At 42.7% G+C, this 15,889-nt stretch overlaps 2 protein-coding genes across 2 annotated transcripts in view; both read left to right on the forward strand.

Annotated features, from left to right (window-relative positions):
• Positions 1 to 4,625, forward strand: part of LOC120913297 (G-protein coupled receptor 4-like) — a 54,596-nt gene extending 49,971 nt beyond the window's left edge. Inside the window, exon 2 of the mRNA XM_040323156.1 lies at positions 3,303 to 4,625. Coding sequence (XP_040179090.1) covers positions 3,330 to 4,364 — 1,035 coding nt within the window. The 5' untranslated portion in view covers positions 3,303 to 3,329 and the 3' untranslated portion in view covers positions 4,365 to 4,625. The remainder of the gene's footprint in view (positions 1 to 3,302) is intronic.
• Positions 1 to 15,889, forward strand: part of LOC120913296 (G-protein coupled receptor 4-like) — a 58,403-nt gene that overhangs the window by 17,549 nt on the left and 24,965 nt on the right. The gene's annotated exons all lie outside the window — the stretch shown is intronic.

The raw sequence follows: 15,889 nt of genomic DNA on the forward strand, positions 1-15,889 counted from the left end.
AATTCGAGAATTTTGAATTTTCGGATTTCCGAAAAAGCAAAAAACAGAAAAAAAATGAAAAAGCAAAATTTCCGAAAAAAACCTGAATGAAATGGAAAAAAAAAAACGGAAATTAAAAAAATTTGGAAATTTCCCATTTTCGAATTTTAGATTTTCGAACTTTTAGATTTTCAAAAATTATTTTTCGAATTTTCAAATTTTTTATTTTCAAAAATTCGAAATTTTGAAAGTGAAAAATTCGTAAATTTTAAAAATGAAAAATTCGAAAATGGAACATTTCCAAATTCGAAAGTTAAAAATTCGAAAATTCGAAAATTAAAAATTCAAAATTTTGAAAATCGAAAATTAAAACTTCGAAAATTCGAAATTTAAAAATATGAAATTGAAAAATTCGAAATTTCGAAAAAATGCAAAAATTCGTAATTTCGAAAAAAAAAAAAAAATTTGTATATTCGAAATTTCGAAAAATTGAAATTTGAAATTTCGGAAGTCTGAAAAATCGTAAATTGAAAAATTCGGAAATACGAAAATTTTGGAAATACGAAAATTGGAATTTTCGTAAATACGAAAATAAAAAATTTGTTAATCCGAAAATTCGGAATTAACGAATTTCCGAATTTTCGTTAAACGAATTAGAAACGAAACGAATTGCACATGTCTACTCACAAGTAAGCAGATGCCCCCAGCTGAGAAGTCAAGTTAGCCATTTACGATTCCGTTTTTTACGATCAAACCAAAGGCTGATCATAAAAAGAACTACATGGATTTCCCCAACCAGACAAATGAGGTGGATAGAGGAATCCTAGCTGCTATGCTATATTGTATTCTGGCAGCGGGAACTCATCCACTGTTAGAATACACGGATCAGCGCTGCAGAAAATTGGATGCAGCGCTGATCGAATTAAGATTTACCCACCGTTAAAGAGTAATTAATCATTAGATTGACTCCTGTCAAACAGGAGCAGGCATAGGTAGATAAAAATTTGTCAGGTCCCTGTGAAAACAATTGAATTTCAATCCATCTATGGCCAGCTTACGATTTTATTTTAAAGCAGACACATAGAAAGGGTCGCTACACAAGGTAGTAGCTTTGGCTTTCTCAACCTTTCTATTGACATTGATAAGGAATGCACTGGGAACAGAAGCTGCCTCCATTGCATGGTTTGTAATTGTTTAGCCCCCCCCCCCGCCCCTTGACAGACATGGACTGCCTACAAGGGCCACCGAGGTGATCCTATGCCAGGAAGTGGGAGCAAATATCTGTATTAGACAGGTATCTGCCTCCCCCCCACCCCCCTGAAAGGTGCCAAATGTGACACCGGAGGGGGAGAGGGTTCCAAAAAGTGGAAGTTCCATTTTTGGGTGGAACTCCACTTTAATTGACAGGTAAGAGGGTACATTTGTCTGGCAAATTAGTTTATCTTTATAAAAATAATTCCCATTCTCGTTCTCCACCATCACACCAACCTAATATTTCCCTATACTCTGCTCAGTAGGGATAAGCTCCGGCGTGTTCGCACAGTGCACATGCGGAGCCCGCCAGGAAGTCTACACGGCGCTGCGCTAACCACAGGCAGGCATTTCCCGATCTCTGCAGCCGAGCATCGGGAATATGTCTCCCTGCCTGTGATTCGCGCAGCGTTGTGCAGACTTCCTGGCGGGCTCTGAACGTGCACTGTGCGAACACGCCGGAGCTCATCACTACTGCTCAGTAAAATGTTTTTTTCTTTTCCACCTCTCTGTAACATCTAGAGTTTGGAAACTTTTCCAAAGTGCAATTTCTGCAAAGCTACAAATTGCAAATATTTTGAAAATAAATCTTCTTTTCCAAATGCTACAAGGATGACAAAACGCATCCTGGTATGACAGCAGTGCCCTAAAGAAATGATGAGGACCATTATAAAAGCGTGAGTTCTCATTCCAGAAACACTTTCTGATGCGTCTGGATCGTCACCAAGTATTTCTTAACCAGCAGCATCTTCAAGTAAGGGGGTGCTGCAAACATATTGGGCTAGATTCAGATAGCCCGCCGTAACTTTGTGCGGGTGTAGCATATCTCCGATACGCTACGCCGTCGTAACTTAGTGAGGCAGGTTCTGTATTCAGAAAGAACCTGCGCCCTAAGTTAAGGCGGTGTAGTGTATGTGGTCCGGCGTAAGCCCGCGGAATTCAAATTATCCATGTAGTGGGCGTGTTGTATGGCAATGAAGGCTGACCCCACGTAATTGACGTTTTTGACTAACGGCGCATGCGCCGTCCGTGAACGTAACTCAGTGCGCATGCTCCAAATTAACCCGCAAAAAGCCAATGCTTTCGACGTGAACGTAAATTACGTACAGCCCTATTCGCGAACGACTTACGCAAACGACGTAATCAACGAAAAATTTGACGCTGGCCCGACGTCCATACTTGACATAGGATACGCCTCATATAGCAGGGGTAACTTTACGCCGGAAAAAGCCTAACGTAAACGACGTAAAAAAATTAGCCGGGCGGACGTACGTTTCTGAATCTGTGTATCTACCTAATTTGCATATTCCTCGCGTAAATCAACGGAAGCGCCACCTAGCGGCCAGCGTAAATATGCAACTAAGATATGACGGCGTAAGAGACTTACGCCAGTCAGATCTTGGCAAAATTCCGGCGTATCTTGTTTTCTGAATACAGAAAAAAGATACGCCGGAGCATCCTAGAAGTTACGCGGCGTATCAATAGATACGCCAGCGTAACTTCTTTATGAATCTGGCCCAGTATATTTGTAAAACTTTTCCACTTTTACAGAAAAAAATAAAACAATTTCCATTTTTTTCCAGGAATTTATTTTTATTTTTTCTCATGGCTTCAAAATGTATGGGAAGTTTACATCTCGATCCAGCATGCACGTTCATGGTGTGGACACGAATGGGCAGGCAACCTCCTAGCTTCACAATTTCCGGTGTCTTTTTTTTTTTTTCTTTTTTTTTTTTTAACGTTTACATAAAAGTTTGGGTGTTTTATATATTGTAAAATCATTGGAAGCAGTCAGTAACAGATCAAGCTGATGGACTCTGTGATTCGTGTTCTGGCCTTGCATAGATTCTATCCTAGGAAATCTTTATCTTGGCAGTCTGTCTATTTCTAAAGTTGTACATATTTCACCAATATGGTGTGATCTTCCTCGTCTATATCGATTCTGTAGACTCTAGACTTGTAGCCTTCTGTCGTGTTTGTGTGTCTGTGTTGTGTAAAAATGGCAGCTGAATGCACAAAAGTAATTATGTATAAAAGAGACAGTTCTGATTTTATTTACTGTTGTTTGCCAGGAGCGCAACTGAAGCTGCTTTGTATCCATGTCTAACGAGACCAATTGCACTTTCCCAAAAGACTATGAAGCCATCCTCTTTCCCATCATCTATGGCAGCGTTTTCGTGGTGGGATTGTTGGGAAACCTGGCGGCGATCGGAGTTATTGTCCAGTTAATTAAAAAGAAAAACATCTTGGGCGTCTATCTGGCCAATCTTTGTGTGTCAGACCTGCTGTACATCTTCACCCTCCCTGCCTGGATAGTCTACACTGCCAAAGAGGACTGGGTCTTCGGAACTCTAAGCTGTAAAATTGTGGGCTTTTTCTTCAACTCCAACCTTTACACTACTATTGCCTTTCTCAGCTGTATAGCCACAGATCGTTTTATTGCTACAGTTTTCCCATTACGCTCACGGACCATTCGGAGCATGAGAAAAGCTTTGGTGATCTGCGTTGTGGTTTGGTTGATCATCCTTGGCTCTCACTCCTATTTCTTGGGCAGAAATGACCTCTTTACCTCCATCCAAAATGTAAAGTTGTGCTATGAGAAGTACCCCATGGAGCAGTGGACGGCTCATCTCAACTATTTCCGTATCTTTGTGGTTTTTCTCATCCCATTGGTCCTTCTGGTCTTCTCTTACTGTTCCATCATCATGGTGATACAGCGTACCTCTACCTTGGAGGCAGAGCAAAAAAGGAGGGTGACTGGCCTTCTTTTTTCTATGATCACCATCTTTATCATCTGCTACCTCCCCTACCATGTGGTCCTTTTCATCCGCTCATACGTGAGTGACTACAATTATGGCAACTGTGAGATCGAGGAACGAGTTCGTCCAGCATACAGGGTCTCCTTTACCCTCACCAGTGTCAGCAGTGCCTTGGACCCTTTTATTAATATATTTGTTAGTGATGGAGTAAAGCGAGACATTATGATGGAACTACGAGCTATCTATTTTTGTTTGCTTTCCAGAGGTAAAAGAGAAAAAAGCAAAACGGGGCGCCTTAATTTTGAGTGCAATGATGCCCCAAAGAACAATGGACTTCTTTGCACGCACCAAACCAAAGTACAGACACGGTTATAGATGAGGCAGGAAAAAACTGCAGTTTGGATCTACAAAAAGATCTTCTGACATAGAAACTTGAAAATGTGATGTCCTAGTCGCCTGGTCAACTTTGTCCCTTTTTTAATGGAGTAAGCCAGCTGCCAGTTTACAGTTTTCATGTCAATAAATTTTGGTTTTAATCTTAATCTACTGAAGATGCCGACCACATGTAAAGGCAACTTCAGATGCTGCTTATATTTTAGGAAGAATAAACTGAAGAACTATAGTATGTATGTTAAATACAGTATTAGAATGGTTCAATGGTGTTCTAAAGTTGGACCCCACCAGAGAACACATACTGCACTAAAGGCCAAGTGTGATATGTTTTTCATAGTAGCAAGTTAATATTGATTTATGTGTCTCTTTTGTTTGTTTGTTTATTGCCCATTCACACCTGAGCGTTTTGTCGCCTGAAGCGCGACGCCCCAAAACGCTAGAGGGGAAAAAATACATTATTCTCTATGGAGATGGTTCACGTCTCCACTCCAAAACGCCTGACGCCGAACGCCTGAAGCCCAAACAAGTTCTGGACCCTTTTTTATCGCTCGAATTGAGCGTATTTGGGCGTTTTACATTGGTGACCCTAGACCTGTACAAAATCGCAGTAAAAAACGCTGCAAAACGCTACGCTCAGGTGTGAATGCAGCCTTAAGGGCTCTCACTTGCACTAGTCATTGGCAATCGTCACATTTTAGAATACAATGCAGTATTGTGGAGATTGCAACACTTCTCACATCTCTTCCATAATGTAAATAAGATGGGGCACCAAATATTGTATGGTCTGTACAGTAACCCAGGACTATAATTGCATATTAGTATCTGATTGGTCTCGCATATCTGATCCAGAGGTGTTGATTTAACGTATCAACAATGCTGGTCTACAGCAGGGTTTGACAAATTTGCTTGGAATCTAGGAGCCAGCTAAAAAAGTTAGGAGCCAAAAAACGCACCCCGTCCCTCCAAGCTCGCACGCAGAAGCGTACACATACGTGAGTAGCGCCCGCATATGTAAACGGTATTCAAACCACACATGTGAGGTATCGCTGCGATAGCAAGAGCAATAATTGTAGCCCTAGACCTCCTCTGTAACTCAAAACATGCAACCTGTATAATTTTTTAAACGTCGCCTATGGAGATTTTAAAGGGTAAAAGTTTGTCGCCATTCCACGAGCGGATGCAATTTTAAAACGTGACATGTTGGGTATCAATTTATTCAGCGTAACATTATCTTTCACAATCTAAAAAAAAAAATTGGGCTTACTTTACTGTTGTCTTATTTTTTCATTTAAAAAAAGTGTATTTCCCCCCCCCAAAAGTGTGCTTGTAAGACCGCTGCGCAAATACGGTGTGACAGAAAGTATTGCAACTACCACCATTTTATTCTCTAGGGTGTTAGAATAAAAAATATATATAATGTTTGTGGGTTCTAATTAGAGGGAAGGAGATGGCAGTGAAAAACACATTAGAACTGCTCTTTTGCTACTTGTAATCTAACTACTTGTAAAGCCCACAGATTACAGAAGGAAGCTTAGGCCTGCAGAAGGCCGCAAAGCCACGGTCAATTGAGGCCGTGGCTTTGCGGCCTTCTTCAGGCCTAAGCTTCCTTCTGTGAAGGCCGCAAAGCCGCGGCCTTAATTACCGGTGGGCGCGGGCCCATCGCGCCCCGCGCCGGCCGGTAATTGAGGCCGTGGCTTTGCGGCCTTCTGCAGGCATATGCTTCCCCAGGCCACAATTTTTTGTCGCAATTGCGACTGTGCGCCCAGATTTTGTCGAGCCATGGTCTACAGAGTATCTTTACCCAACAATGCTGGTCTACAGAGTATCTTTACCCAACAATGCTGGTCTACAGAGTGTCTTTACCCAACAATGCTGGTCTACAGAGTGTCTTTACCCAACAATGCTGGTCTACAGAGTGTCTTTACCCAACAATGCTGGTCTACAGAGTATCTTTACCCAACAATGCTGGTCTACAGAGTGTCTTTACCCAACAATGCTGGTCTACAGAGTATCTTTACCCAACAATGCTGGTCTACAGAGTGTCTTTACCCAACAATGCTGGTCTACAGAGTGTCTTTACCCAACAATGCTGGTCTACAGAGTATCTTTACCCAACAATGCTGGTCTACAGAGTGTCTTTACCCAACAATGCTGGTCTACAGAGTGTCTTTACCCAACAATGCTGGTCTACAGAGTATCTTTACCCAACAATGCTGGTCTACAGAGTATCTTTACCCAACAATGCTGATTTGGTTAAGTCAGGTCACCCGCAACCATTCTTTCTTGCTTGTCCGCGTCTTTAAACATTCTTTGTCTTTCCTACTTCAGTTTGCTCCATTTGAGAGTAGCCATATGAATGTTTTATTGACGTCCATTAGCTGGCTACTTTTGATGAGCAGAGTAGCATTGCAGGGAATCAAGACATTATTATTATCTCGGGCAATAGTATAGGAACACAAATGACCATCATTTTTTACTTTTTTTCTTTTTTTTTTTTCTTTGGGTACAGATTGTTTTAATATTTTAACATTTGAAGGTCTTTTCACAATTCAAGGCAAAATAAACCTATCTGGTTTAAAGCAAGGTCTTGGTTAACAATACTGCTGAAGTCAAGGCACCTTTATGGTTCCTGCAAGTAGCTATGTATAGTCTGTAAATTCATTTGCATTCCCCTTTATTTCATGGATTTCGCACCCTAGCCATGCAGCAGTCTAGAGTCAGAGCCTCTAGTGGCCACTGAGGTTCTGGCATTGGAATGGTAGGTGGGGGTGTAGTGCCAGGATGTGTGTGGCTTTTAAGGCTTTCTAGGGCCAAAGTTGAGGCTTTGTATATAGCTTGGGACTGATATCTGGCAAGCTTTACATGGGAACCAAAAAGGTACCAAAAAATACCATGAGCACTTGGTAAGTACTTCAGGAGTATTGTTGGCTTAGGCAGAGTTTAGAAGATGACATGTCCTCTTTAAACTTCACCTGTGCTAGTGGAGCGAATGACATGTTACGAAAAAGGATAGGAAAGATGAACTCTGAATGTTTGTCCATTTGAGATAATTTGTAGTCAAATAAGAAAGGATTCCATGTCTGTAAAACCTGTCCAGGATTCCGCGGGATATGCCCCAAATGAATATGGCTCTAAACATGGGTACCATTCAGTACATTGTACAACCACTATGTATTTCAGCTTGATTTTACCAGGCTACTGACAGGGCTGTACACTGTACTTCCAGACACCCGAAGACACTAGGATTTGATGCAGATGGACCAACCTGTCCATGTGAGCAAGGTCTTAGACCCAAATACTGGACTGCTGTTATTACAGTACAGTAAAACCTTGGATTGCATGCCTAATTCGTTGTGGAAGCATGCTTGTAATCCAAAGCACTTGTATATCAAAGCAAATTTTCCCATAGAAAATAATGGAAACTCAAATGATTCGTTCCACAACCATTTATTCATAAGTCCTTAAGTTTATAGTTCATATAAAAAGATTATAGTAATGTGATAGGTTGTGTAACCAAAAAATGTCCATCCACAAATGGAAGCCTCCACAAGGGGATTAGAAGCAAAATCCAGCAGGAGCTCCGGAGTATAAAAGAGAAGAGAGGCGCCTCTAAGTGTAGCAATATGGTTACATTTAATGAAGGTACAACATTTAGAAACTCACATGGTTGGTGATTAAAAGAGGCACATCTAAGTATGCCGGCATCCAGGGTAAAGCGATCCACATAGACCATCCTCCGCTCCGCCGGCTCTCACCGCTGTCAGTCTGCAATCGTGACCGGGAAGACTTGCAGTAGAGTGATCTGAAAGCGAGGGTGAAGCACTCGTGGAAGAGACGACATCAATGGCGGTGAGGAGGATGGTCTATGTGGCTCGCTTTACCCCGGATCCCTGCATACTTAGATGTGCCTCTTTTAATCATCAACCATGTGTGTTTCTAAATGTTGTACCTTCATTAAATGTAACCATATTGCTACACTTAGAGGCACAGTTGTGACATGACACTACTCTTATATCAAGACATCGCTTGTATATCAAGTCAAAATCTATTAAAAATGTTTGCTTGTCTTGCAAAACGCTCTCAAACCAAGGTTTTACTGTATATACGTAAAAGTGTGATCGTTTTCTTGTGTCTATTGGCTGGACCCTTTAATTTTGGCTTTACGCAAGTGTAGCTAAATCTACAAACCAATTAAAAATTTCGATGGGACAACAGCCTTGGCTACCCCAAATGTATTCCACAATACAAAATCCATATAACCTACCTTAATCCAATGCCCCCTTCCCGCCACCCCTCTCCCATGTGGCGGTACTGGATTGAGGTATGTTCTTTATATTTTGGATTGTGGAATATATTTGCAGAAGCCAAGGCTGGTATTCTATCCAAGTGTATTTTTTCTTTTGTAGCTTTGTTTGGTGACACCCACCGCCATCATATTCATTGTTGGGGAAACCGGTGACTTATCCTTAAGGTTCCCCTAACGAGAAAGTTCCTTCAAGGACTGCGCAGGCGCAAACTTGCCGACGGAAATCTCCGAACCTCGCCCGGCATCCAGGCTCATTCTTTAACATCCCCGTGGATTGGACGATGTTAAAAAAAAGAGCCAGGAGGCCGAGCAAGCGGAGCGAGGACGTGAGGCCGACTGGCCACTTTCCTCGAAATCCACGTCGCCCTGAATGCCGGCCGAGGTTCGGAGATTTCCGTCGGCAAGTTTGCGCCTGCACAGTCCTTAAAGGAACTTTCTCGTTAGCCGGAACCATATCGGCAGATCAGATTGCGCCTGCGCAGGAACTTTCACGTTAGCCGGAACCATATCGGCAGATCACCGGGACCTTACGTTGGGCTTTTAGTACATGTGGCCAGATCTGCACATACATAATACCAGTTAAAGGGGTAATGTACGCAGGCTTCTGAGATCAGATAGTGATTCTTTTCTTCTTACAAAATGCATGAAAATACATCTAAAACAAGCCCTTATAGTAGTGCTGGATTGCTGGATATGCTGCTGCTACATGGCTGGTTTAAGGAAGTGGGAATCCATTTGTCAGCTTGTATTTTAGATGCAGTGGTCTTTTTGTTTTGTTCTCAGACTGTTTGTTGTAGAATGTATGTGACATGTATATACCGTGTTTCCCCAAAAATAAGCCTGGGTCTTATATTAATTATGCCAACAAAAGACACAGTAGGGCTTATTTTCAGGGTAGGTCTTACCATGTAATGTGCTGTCTTCTCTCCTCCTCTCCCTCCCTGCCAGGAATCCCCAGGGTGAACTGAGTTAAAATGCTTGTACAATCCTATAATCCACTCCATTACAGTAGTATATAATGTACAATGTGTGCGTTTCTGTAATATAATTGTGCCAAATACATTTGTTATTGCGCCACTCTGCACTTCTGTTACCCGCCGGAGCTCTCTTCCCTGCAATTATATTACAGAAACGCACACATCGTACATTATAAACTACTGTAATCGAGAGGATTATAGGATTTTACAAGCATTTTAAACTAGGGCTTATTTTCGGGGTAGGGCTTATATTGCAGCCCTCCTTGAAAATAACGCTAGGTCTTATTTTCAGGGTAGGTCTTATTTTTGGGGAAACAGGGTAGTCTGTTACAAATGCTGTATTGAGTATTATATTTATGTATATATGTATGGAGTATTATGTATTTGATGTAATAATAAAATTGCCATGCTTTTGTTTTATCAAAGCGGAGTCCATGAGTGCATTATTGGGTTTCCAATTTATGTAATTGTCTTTTATTTATTTTTTATAGTAGGGTGGCCAGACATTCCTAATTTCCAGTTTTGGGGGCCGCAAACAAACGATGCCATGACTGTGCCATGCCATCGAACGCAGCCACTGTGCCCATCAATTGTCGCCACTGTGCCATGCCATCAATTGTCGCCACTGTGCCATGCCATCAATTGTCGCCACTGTGCCATGCCAAACGCAGCCACTGTGCCATCAATTGTTGCCACTGTGCCATGTCAAACGCAGCCACTGTGCCATGCCATTGTCGCCACACTGCCATGACAAATGCAGCCACTGTGCCGTGCCATTATCGCCACTGTGCCCATTAATTGTCGCCACTGTGCCATGACGTGTTTGTCATGGCACAGTGGCGACAATTAATGGCCACTGTGCCATGCCATTGTCGCCACTGTGCCCATCAATTGCCGCCACTGTGCCATGACAAACACAGCCACTATGCCATGCCATTGTCGCCACTGTGCCCATCAATTGCCGCCAGTTTGCCCCTAAAATGCCGCCAGATTGCCCCCCCCCCTGCCTGGCACTTAAATTTCTCGGTCAGCCATCCTCGGATTCCTCCTCCACAATCCCTCGATGTAGTCCCACCCTCGATGTCACTTCAGCCAATCGGGTTACCGGTAACCAGATCCGGTGAACCTGATTGGCTGAGACACTTCCACAACCAACCCGCTGCCGTTATTCAGATGGCTGGCCATCTGATTATTGGGAGGCAGCGGTGACAATACACAGATTCATGCAATGCATGAATTTATGTATTGTTTTCAGTGCCGGTGCAGGAGCGAGAGGGGGCGGCACTCCTGCACCCTCTATGGACCCACAGCCAATGGGCAGTCCCCTATTTCAGGAGGGTGTCCCCATTTGTGTCCCTGTGAGCTGTTGGTAATTCTCATATCTCCTAGTGCCTTGTACACTCACCAAATTATCTGTGTATGCTAGGGCTGAAACCAATAATCGATTATGAAAATAGTTGTCAACTATTTTCATAATCTATTATAAACTATTTTCATAATCGATTAGTTGGACTGCATACAGAATGCATTCTTTGTTTACATATCAGAAAACACACTGCAGCACACATACAGCTCAGTACACTGTCCATATTTCAGTAAGTGCCTGAGAACTTGTGAATGTGTGTGAGGAGCAATGCCTCATGGGACATGTAGTCCTGGGCAGCAGAAGGATTTATGTGATTCTAAATGCAGAAGTTTTTTTTTTACTTTGCTACAGGGGCATTCTATTCTATACTTTGCAGCTTGCACTATTGGGGCACGCTGAAGTAGGGTTGACACTTTTTCTTTAGGCCAACCCCGAACACTTTAGTGGCGCACCGCAAAATGTTTTTTTTAAATATACACTATAAGATTGTAACAGACCTGGGACACCTTTTGGGCGCTCCAAATAGTAATGCTGTGCACATAGTGCCCTCTCACTCTCCTATCAGGCCCTGTTCTGAGCCACATTCTTGTCTGAATATTGTGTGCGGGTTTCAGACGGACTGAAACCCAGACACATGATTCAAAACCCAAACTGTCCGAGTGAATCCTGGACAGATGGCAACGCTACGCTGAAGGAAGGAGCAGCCAGAAGCGCCAGTGGGGGGGGGGGGGGGCCAGAAGAGGAGAATCGGGGCTAATCTGTGAAAAACCATTCACGAACGAGTTACGCAAACGACGCAAAATTTGAAAATCGCGACGCGGGAACATACTTACCATTGACTGCGCCTCCTAATAACAGGAGCAGCCTTACGGCGAAAACAACGTACGCAAACGACGTAAAAAACGAGCGCCGGCCGCGCGTACATTTGTGAATCGGCGTAAGTATGCAATTTGCATACTCTACGCTGACAACTACGGGTGCGCCACCTAGCGGCCAGCGTCAGAATGCACCCTAAGATACGACGGCATAAGAGACTTATGCCAGTCGTATCTTAGGCTACAGTCGGCGTATCTAGCATTCTGAATACAGAAAGTAGATACGCCGGCGCTACTTGGCAATTACGCTGCGTACCTATAGATACGCAGGCGTAATTGCTATCTGAATCTACCCCATTAAATTTTACACTGAATGAAAATTGATTAGATCAAGAAATGTTTCCCATTCTGCGCCTTTGAATTTTCCCATCACTGTGGTCAAAAACGAACGTCGATCTGACCCCCTTTAATGATTAGAAAATCAAACGGTCTTAAAACGAAAATCTTTGAAGGAAAAATGTGTTTCTTTATGGCTTGTATCAAACTACCTGCCTATGACAAGGGAGTCTGTCATGCATAATATTTTATTACAATGAAAATCTGCAAAACAGCGTTGTTTGGTCATTTAAAAAAAAATAATCTTTAAAAAATGTTTTCTGAATCTGATGATATGTACCAGATTCAACCTTTTAAAGCCTCGTACACACGATCGGATTTTGGACGTAATTGTGTGATGACAGGCTGTTGTCGGAAAATCTGACCGTTTGTACGCTCCATTGGACAATTGTCGGATTTTCCGACAACAAATGTGGGGTAGCATGCTTTCAAATTTTCCGACAACAAATGTGTGATGTCGGATTTTCCGATCATGTACACTACACAAGTCAGTTGAAAAAAAGTACAAACACGCATGCTCGGAAGCAATGCTCACCATAACACAACAACAACAGCAGAAGTTGCCCAAAGGGTGATGCTAAAGAGCTGGAAAACCGCTGCGTAGTTTCGTATTTTTTGTCCAACCATTCTTAGCCATTTGTATGCAATACAAGTTCACGGTCAACGCGCCTCAGACAAAAGTCCAAGGCAAATCCGATTTGTGTGTACGAGGCTTAATCTCTTGCACACAATACTCCTGTTTCAGCCGTTTTTTCTTTTTGTATGTGTTTGCATGCATTTTCGTGCATATGCGTTTGCGCACGTGAGCGCAACTTATTCTCACGTTCACAATATGTTAGTGGACATTTGCGCGCAAGTGCACGCGCATGAAGTGTAAATTACGGACCAGAAATGCAGATTTTTTCTGTTTATTTTTTGCTGAAGACTACACAGCGCTTGTTTACGCGCCTGTGTGCATAGGCACGTTACAATTAATGGGCTGTTTTTTTAGCTCGGTAAAAAAATAAGCTGTACTGAGCTTTCTCAAGCTGCCGTGTGCAAGAGGCCTAATAGTATCTTTAACCACTTAAGGACCGCCTAACGACGATATACGTCGGCAGAATGGCACCGCTGGGCACAATCTCGTACCTGTACGTGACTGTTTAAAGCCCAGCAGTGGGTCGCTGGCGCGCTCCCGCGACCCAGTCCGAAGCTCCGTGGCCGCGGGACTCGCGGACCCGATTGCCGCTAGAGTCCCGCGATCGGTCCCCGGAGCTGAAGAACGGGGAGAGCCGTGTGTAAACACAGCTTCCCCGTTCTTCACTGTGGCGCTGTCATCGATTTTGTGCCTACAGCCACACCCCCTACAGTTGTAAACACACATGAGGTCACACTTAACCCCTTCAGCGCCCCCTTGTGGTTAACTCCCTGCAAATGTCATTTTCATAGTAAACAATGCAATTTTAAAGCGGTGTTTCACCCTAAAAAACAAGTTTCTAGCATGCCATTCAGCATACTAGCGCGAGCTACGGTATGCCTTTATATTTTTTTTTGGCGCCGTACTCACAGTTTAATCGCGTAGTAAAGTTTCAGACTCCCCGCGGGAAATGGGCGTTCCTATGCAGAGGGAACGTGATTGACGGCCGGCTATGGCGCGTCACGCTTCCCGAAAATAGCCGGAGTAGGTCTCGGCTCTTCACGGCGCTATACGGCACCTGCGCACAGACATCGGAGCTGACTGCGCAGGCGCTGTGAAGAGCAAACTCCTATTTCGGCTATTTTAGTGAAGCGCGACGCGCCATAGCCGGCCGTCAATCACGTTCCCTCTGCATAGGAACGCCCATTCCCCGCGGGGAGTCTGAAACTTCACTACGCGATTAAACTGTGAGTACGGTGCCAAAAAAATATATAAAGGCATACCGTAGCTCGGGCTAGTATGCTGAATGGCATGGTAGAATTTTTTTTTTTTTTTAGGGAGAACCCCCGCTTTAAATGCATTTTTTGCTGTGAAAATGACAATGGTCCCAAAAATGTGTCAAAATTGTCCGAAGTGTCCGCCATAATGTCAGTCACGAAAAAAATCGCTGATCGCCGCCATTAGTAGTAAAAAAAAAAAATTAAGAAAAATGCCATAAAACTATCCCCTATTTTGTAAACGCTATAAATTTTGCGCAAACCAAACGATAAACGCTTATTGCGATTTTTTTTTTTTTTTTTTTTTTTACCAAAAATAGGTAGAAGAATACGTATCGGCCTAAACTGAGGAAAACTTTTTTTTTTTTATGTTTTTGGGGGATATTTATTATAGCAAAAAGTAAAAAATATTGCATTTTTTTCAAAATTGACGCTCTATTTTTGTTTATAGCGCAAAAAATAAAAACCACAGAGGTGATCAAATACCACCAAAAGAAAGCTCTATTTGTGGGAAAAAAAAGACGCCAATTTTGTTTGGGAGCCACGTCGCACGTCGGTTAAAGCAACGCAGTGCCGAATTGCAAAAAGGGGCCTGGTCTTTTACCTGTATTTTGGTCTGGGTCTTAAGTGGTTAAAGTAGATTTCTTCAGTTTGGTATTCTCAGAGTGGATTCGTTATTTTGTTCCCTAACCCCATAGATGGCTATTTTAGATTTACCACTGCAAATGGATATTCAACAATAAATTGTGTTTACTAACTATACACCAAACTTTCAGGTTTTTATCCGATTAATCGGTTAGTCAAAACAATAATCGGCCAACTAATGGATTATAAAAATCATTGCAGCCCTAGTGTGCGCGCATTATATGCACAAGCCCTTTCCCCTTCGCTAATTGGTTGTGTATTTTATTAGGAAGTGACAGATGTTTGATACACTACTGATACGAAACCCACAACAGTAAAATCAGTCTGTATATGCAGTAAAGCATGCTTGTTTTACTCTCTGGACCCTAAAGGGGTTAATCCTCTGCATTGTGTAAAAAGACTGTTCGATCCTGTCTTCTCTGTTCCTCCCCATCTTCCACTGTCCCCAAAACATGTCTGTATAAGATCAGAGTTACTGGAGTCACACTGCACATGCTCAGTTTGGTGTGTATTGCTAGAGAGTTTTTTTTTTTTCTTGGCAGAGTGCATGTGATCAGCACAGGGCCAATTGGCACTGTTCAGACAGAGGGACTGGGGTCCTGCATCCTGATAGGTCAGCCAGTGCAGTATGAAAACTCCTCCTACAAGCTTTAACCAGACACTGATAGAAGTCACAAGACTGTTATATACTGCTGGTGAGAAAAGGCATTTAACAGTTTTATATTTACAAAAATTATTGCATTTCCATGTACTGTGGGAGACCAGATATAGTGAATGCAGAGTCCTGGGATTAGTATCACTTTAAGGTTACAGGATTTAGACTGGATTGAGACTTTTTAAAAAAAAAAAAAAACATTTTTATTAGGTTAACTTTTCATAAAAAAAATCCCCACAAATGCAGCCATGTCCCCCACAAATGCAGCCATGTCCCCCACAAATGCAGCCATGTCCCCAAAGAGAAAGCCAAGCCCCGCCGCCGCCTAGTTGATCAGCGCGGGGAACATTACAGCTTTCATTTGAATAGCTGTGTGTTCCCCGCCACGCCTTGTCATATATAGCCCCTCCCCCTTGTCCAGGCACTTTGATAAACAGATCACCCATCCAATTCT

The sequence above is a fragment of the Rana temporaria genome, chromosome 9 (genome assembly GCF_905171775.1).
Source record: "Rana temporaria chromosome 9, aRanTem1.1, whole genome shotgun sequence".
Taxonomy (NCBI): domain Eukaryota; kingdom Metazoa; phylum Chordata; class Amphibia; order Anura; family Ranidae; genus Rana; species Rana temporaria.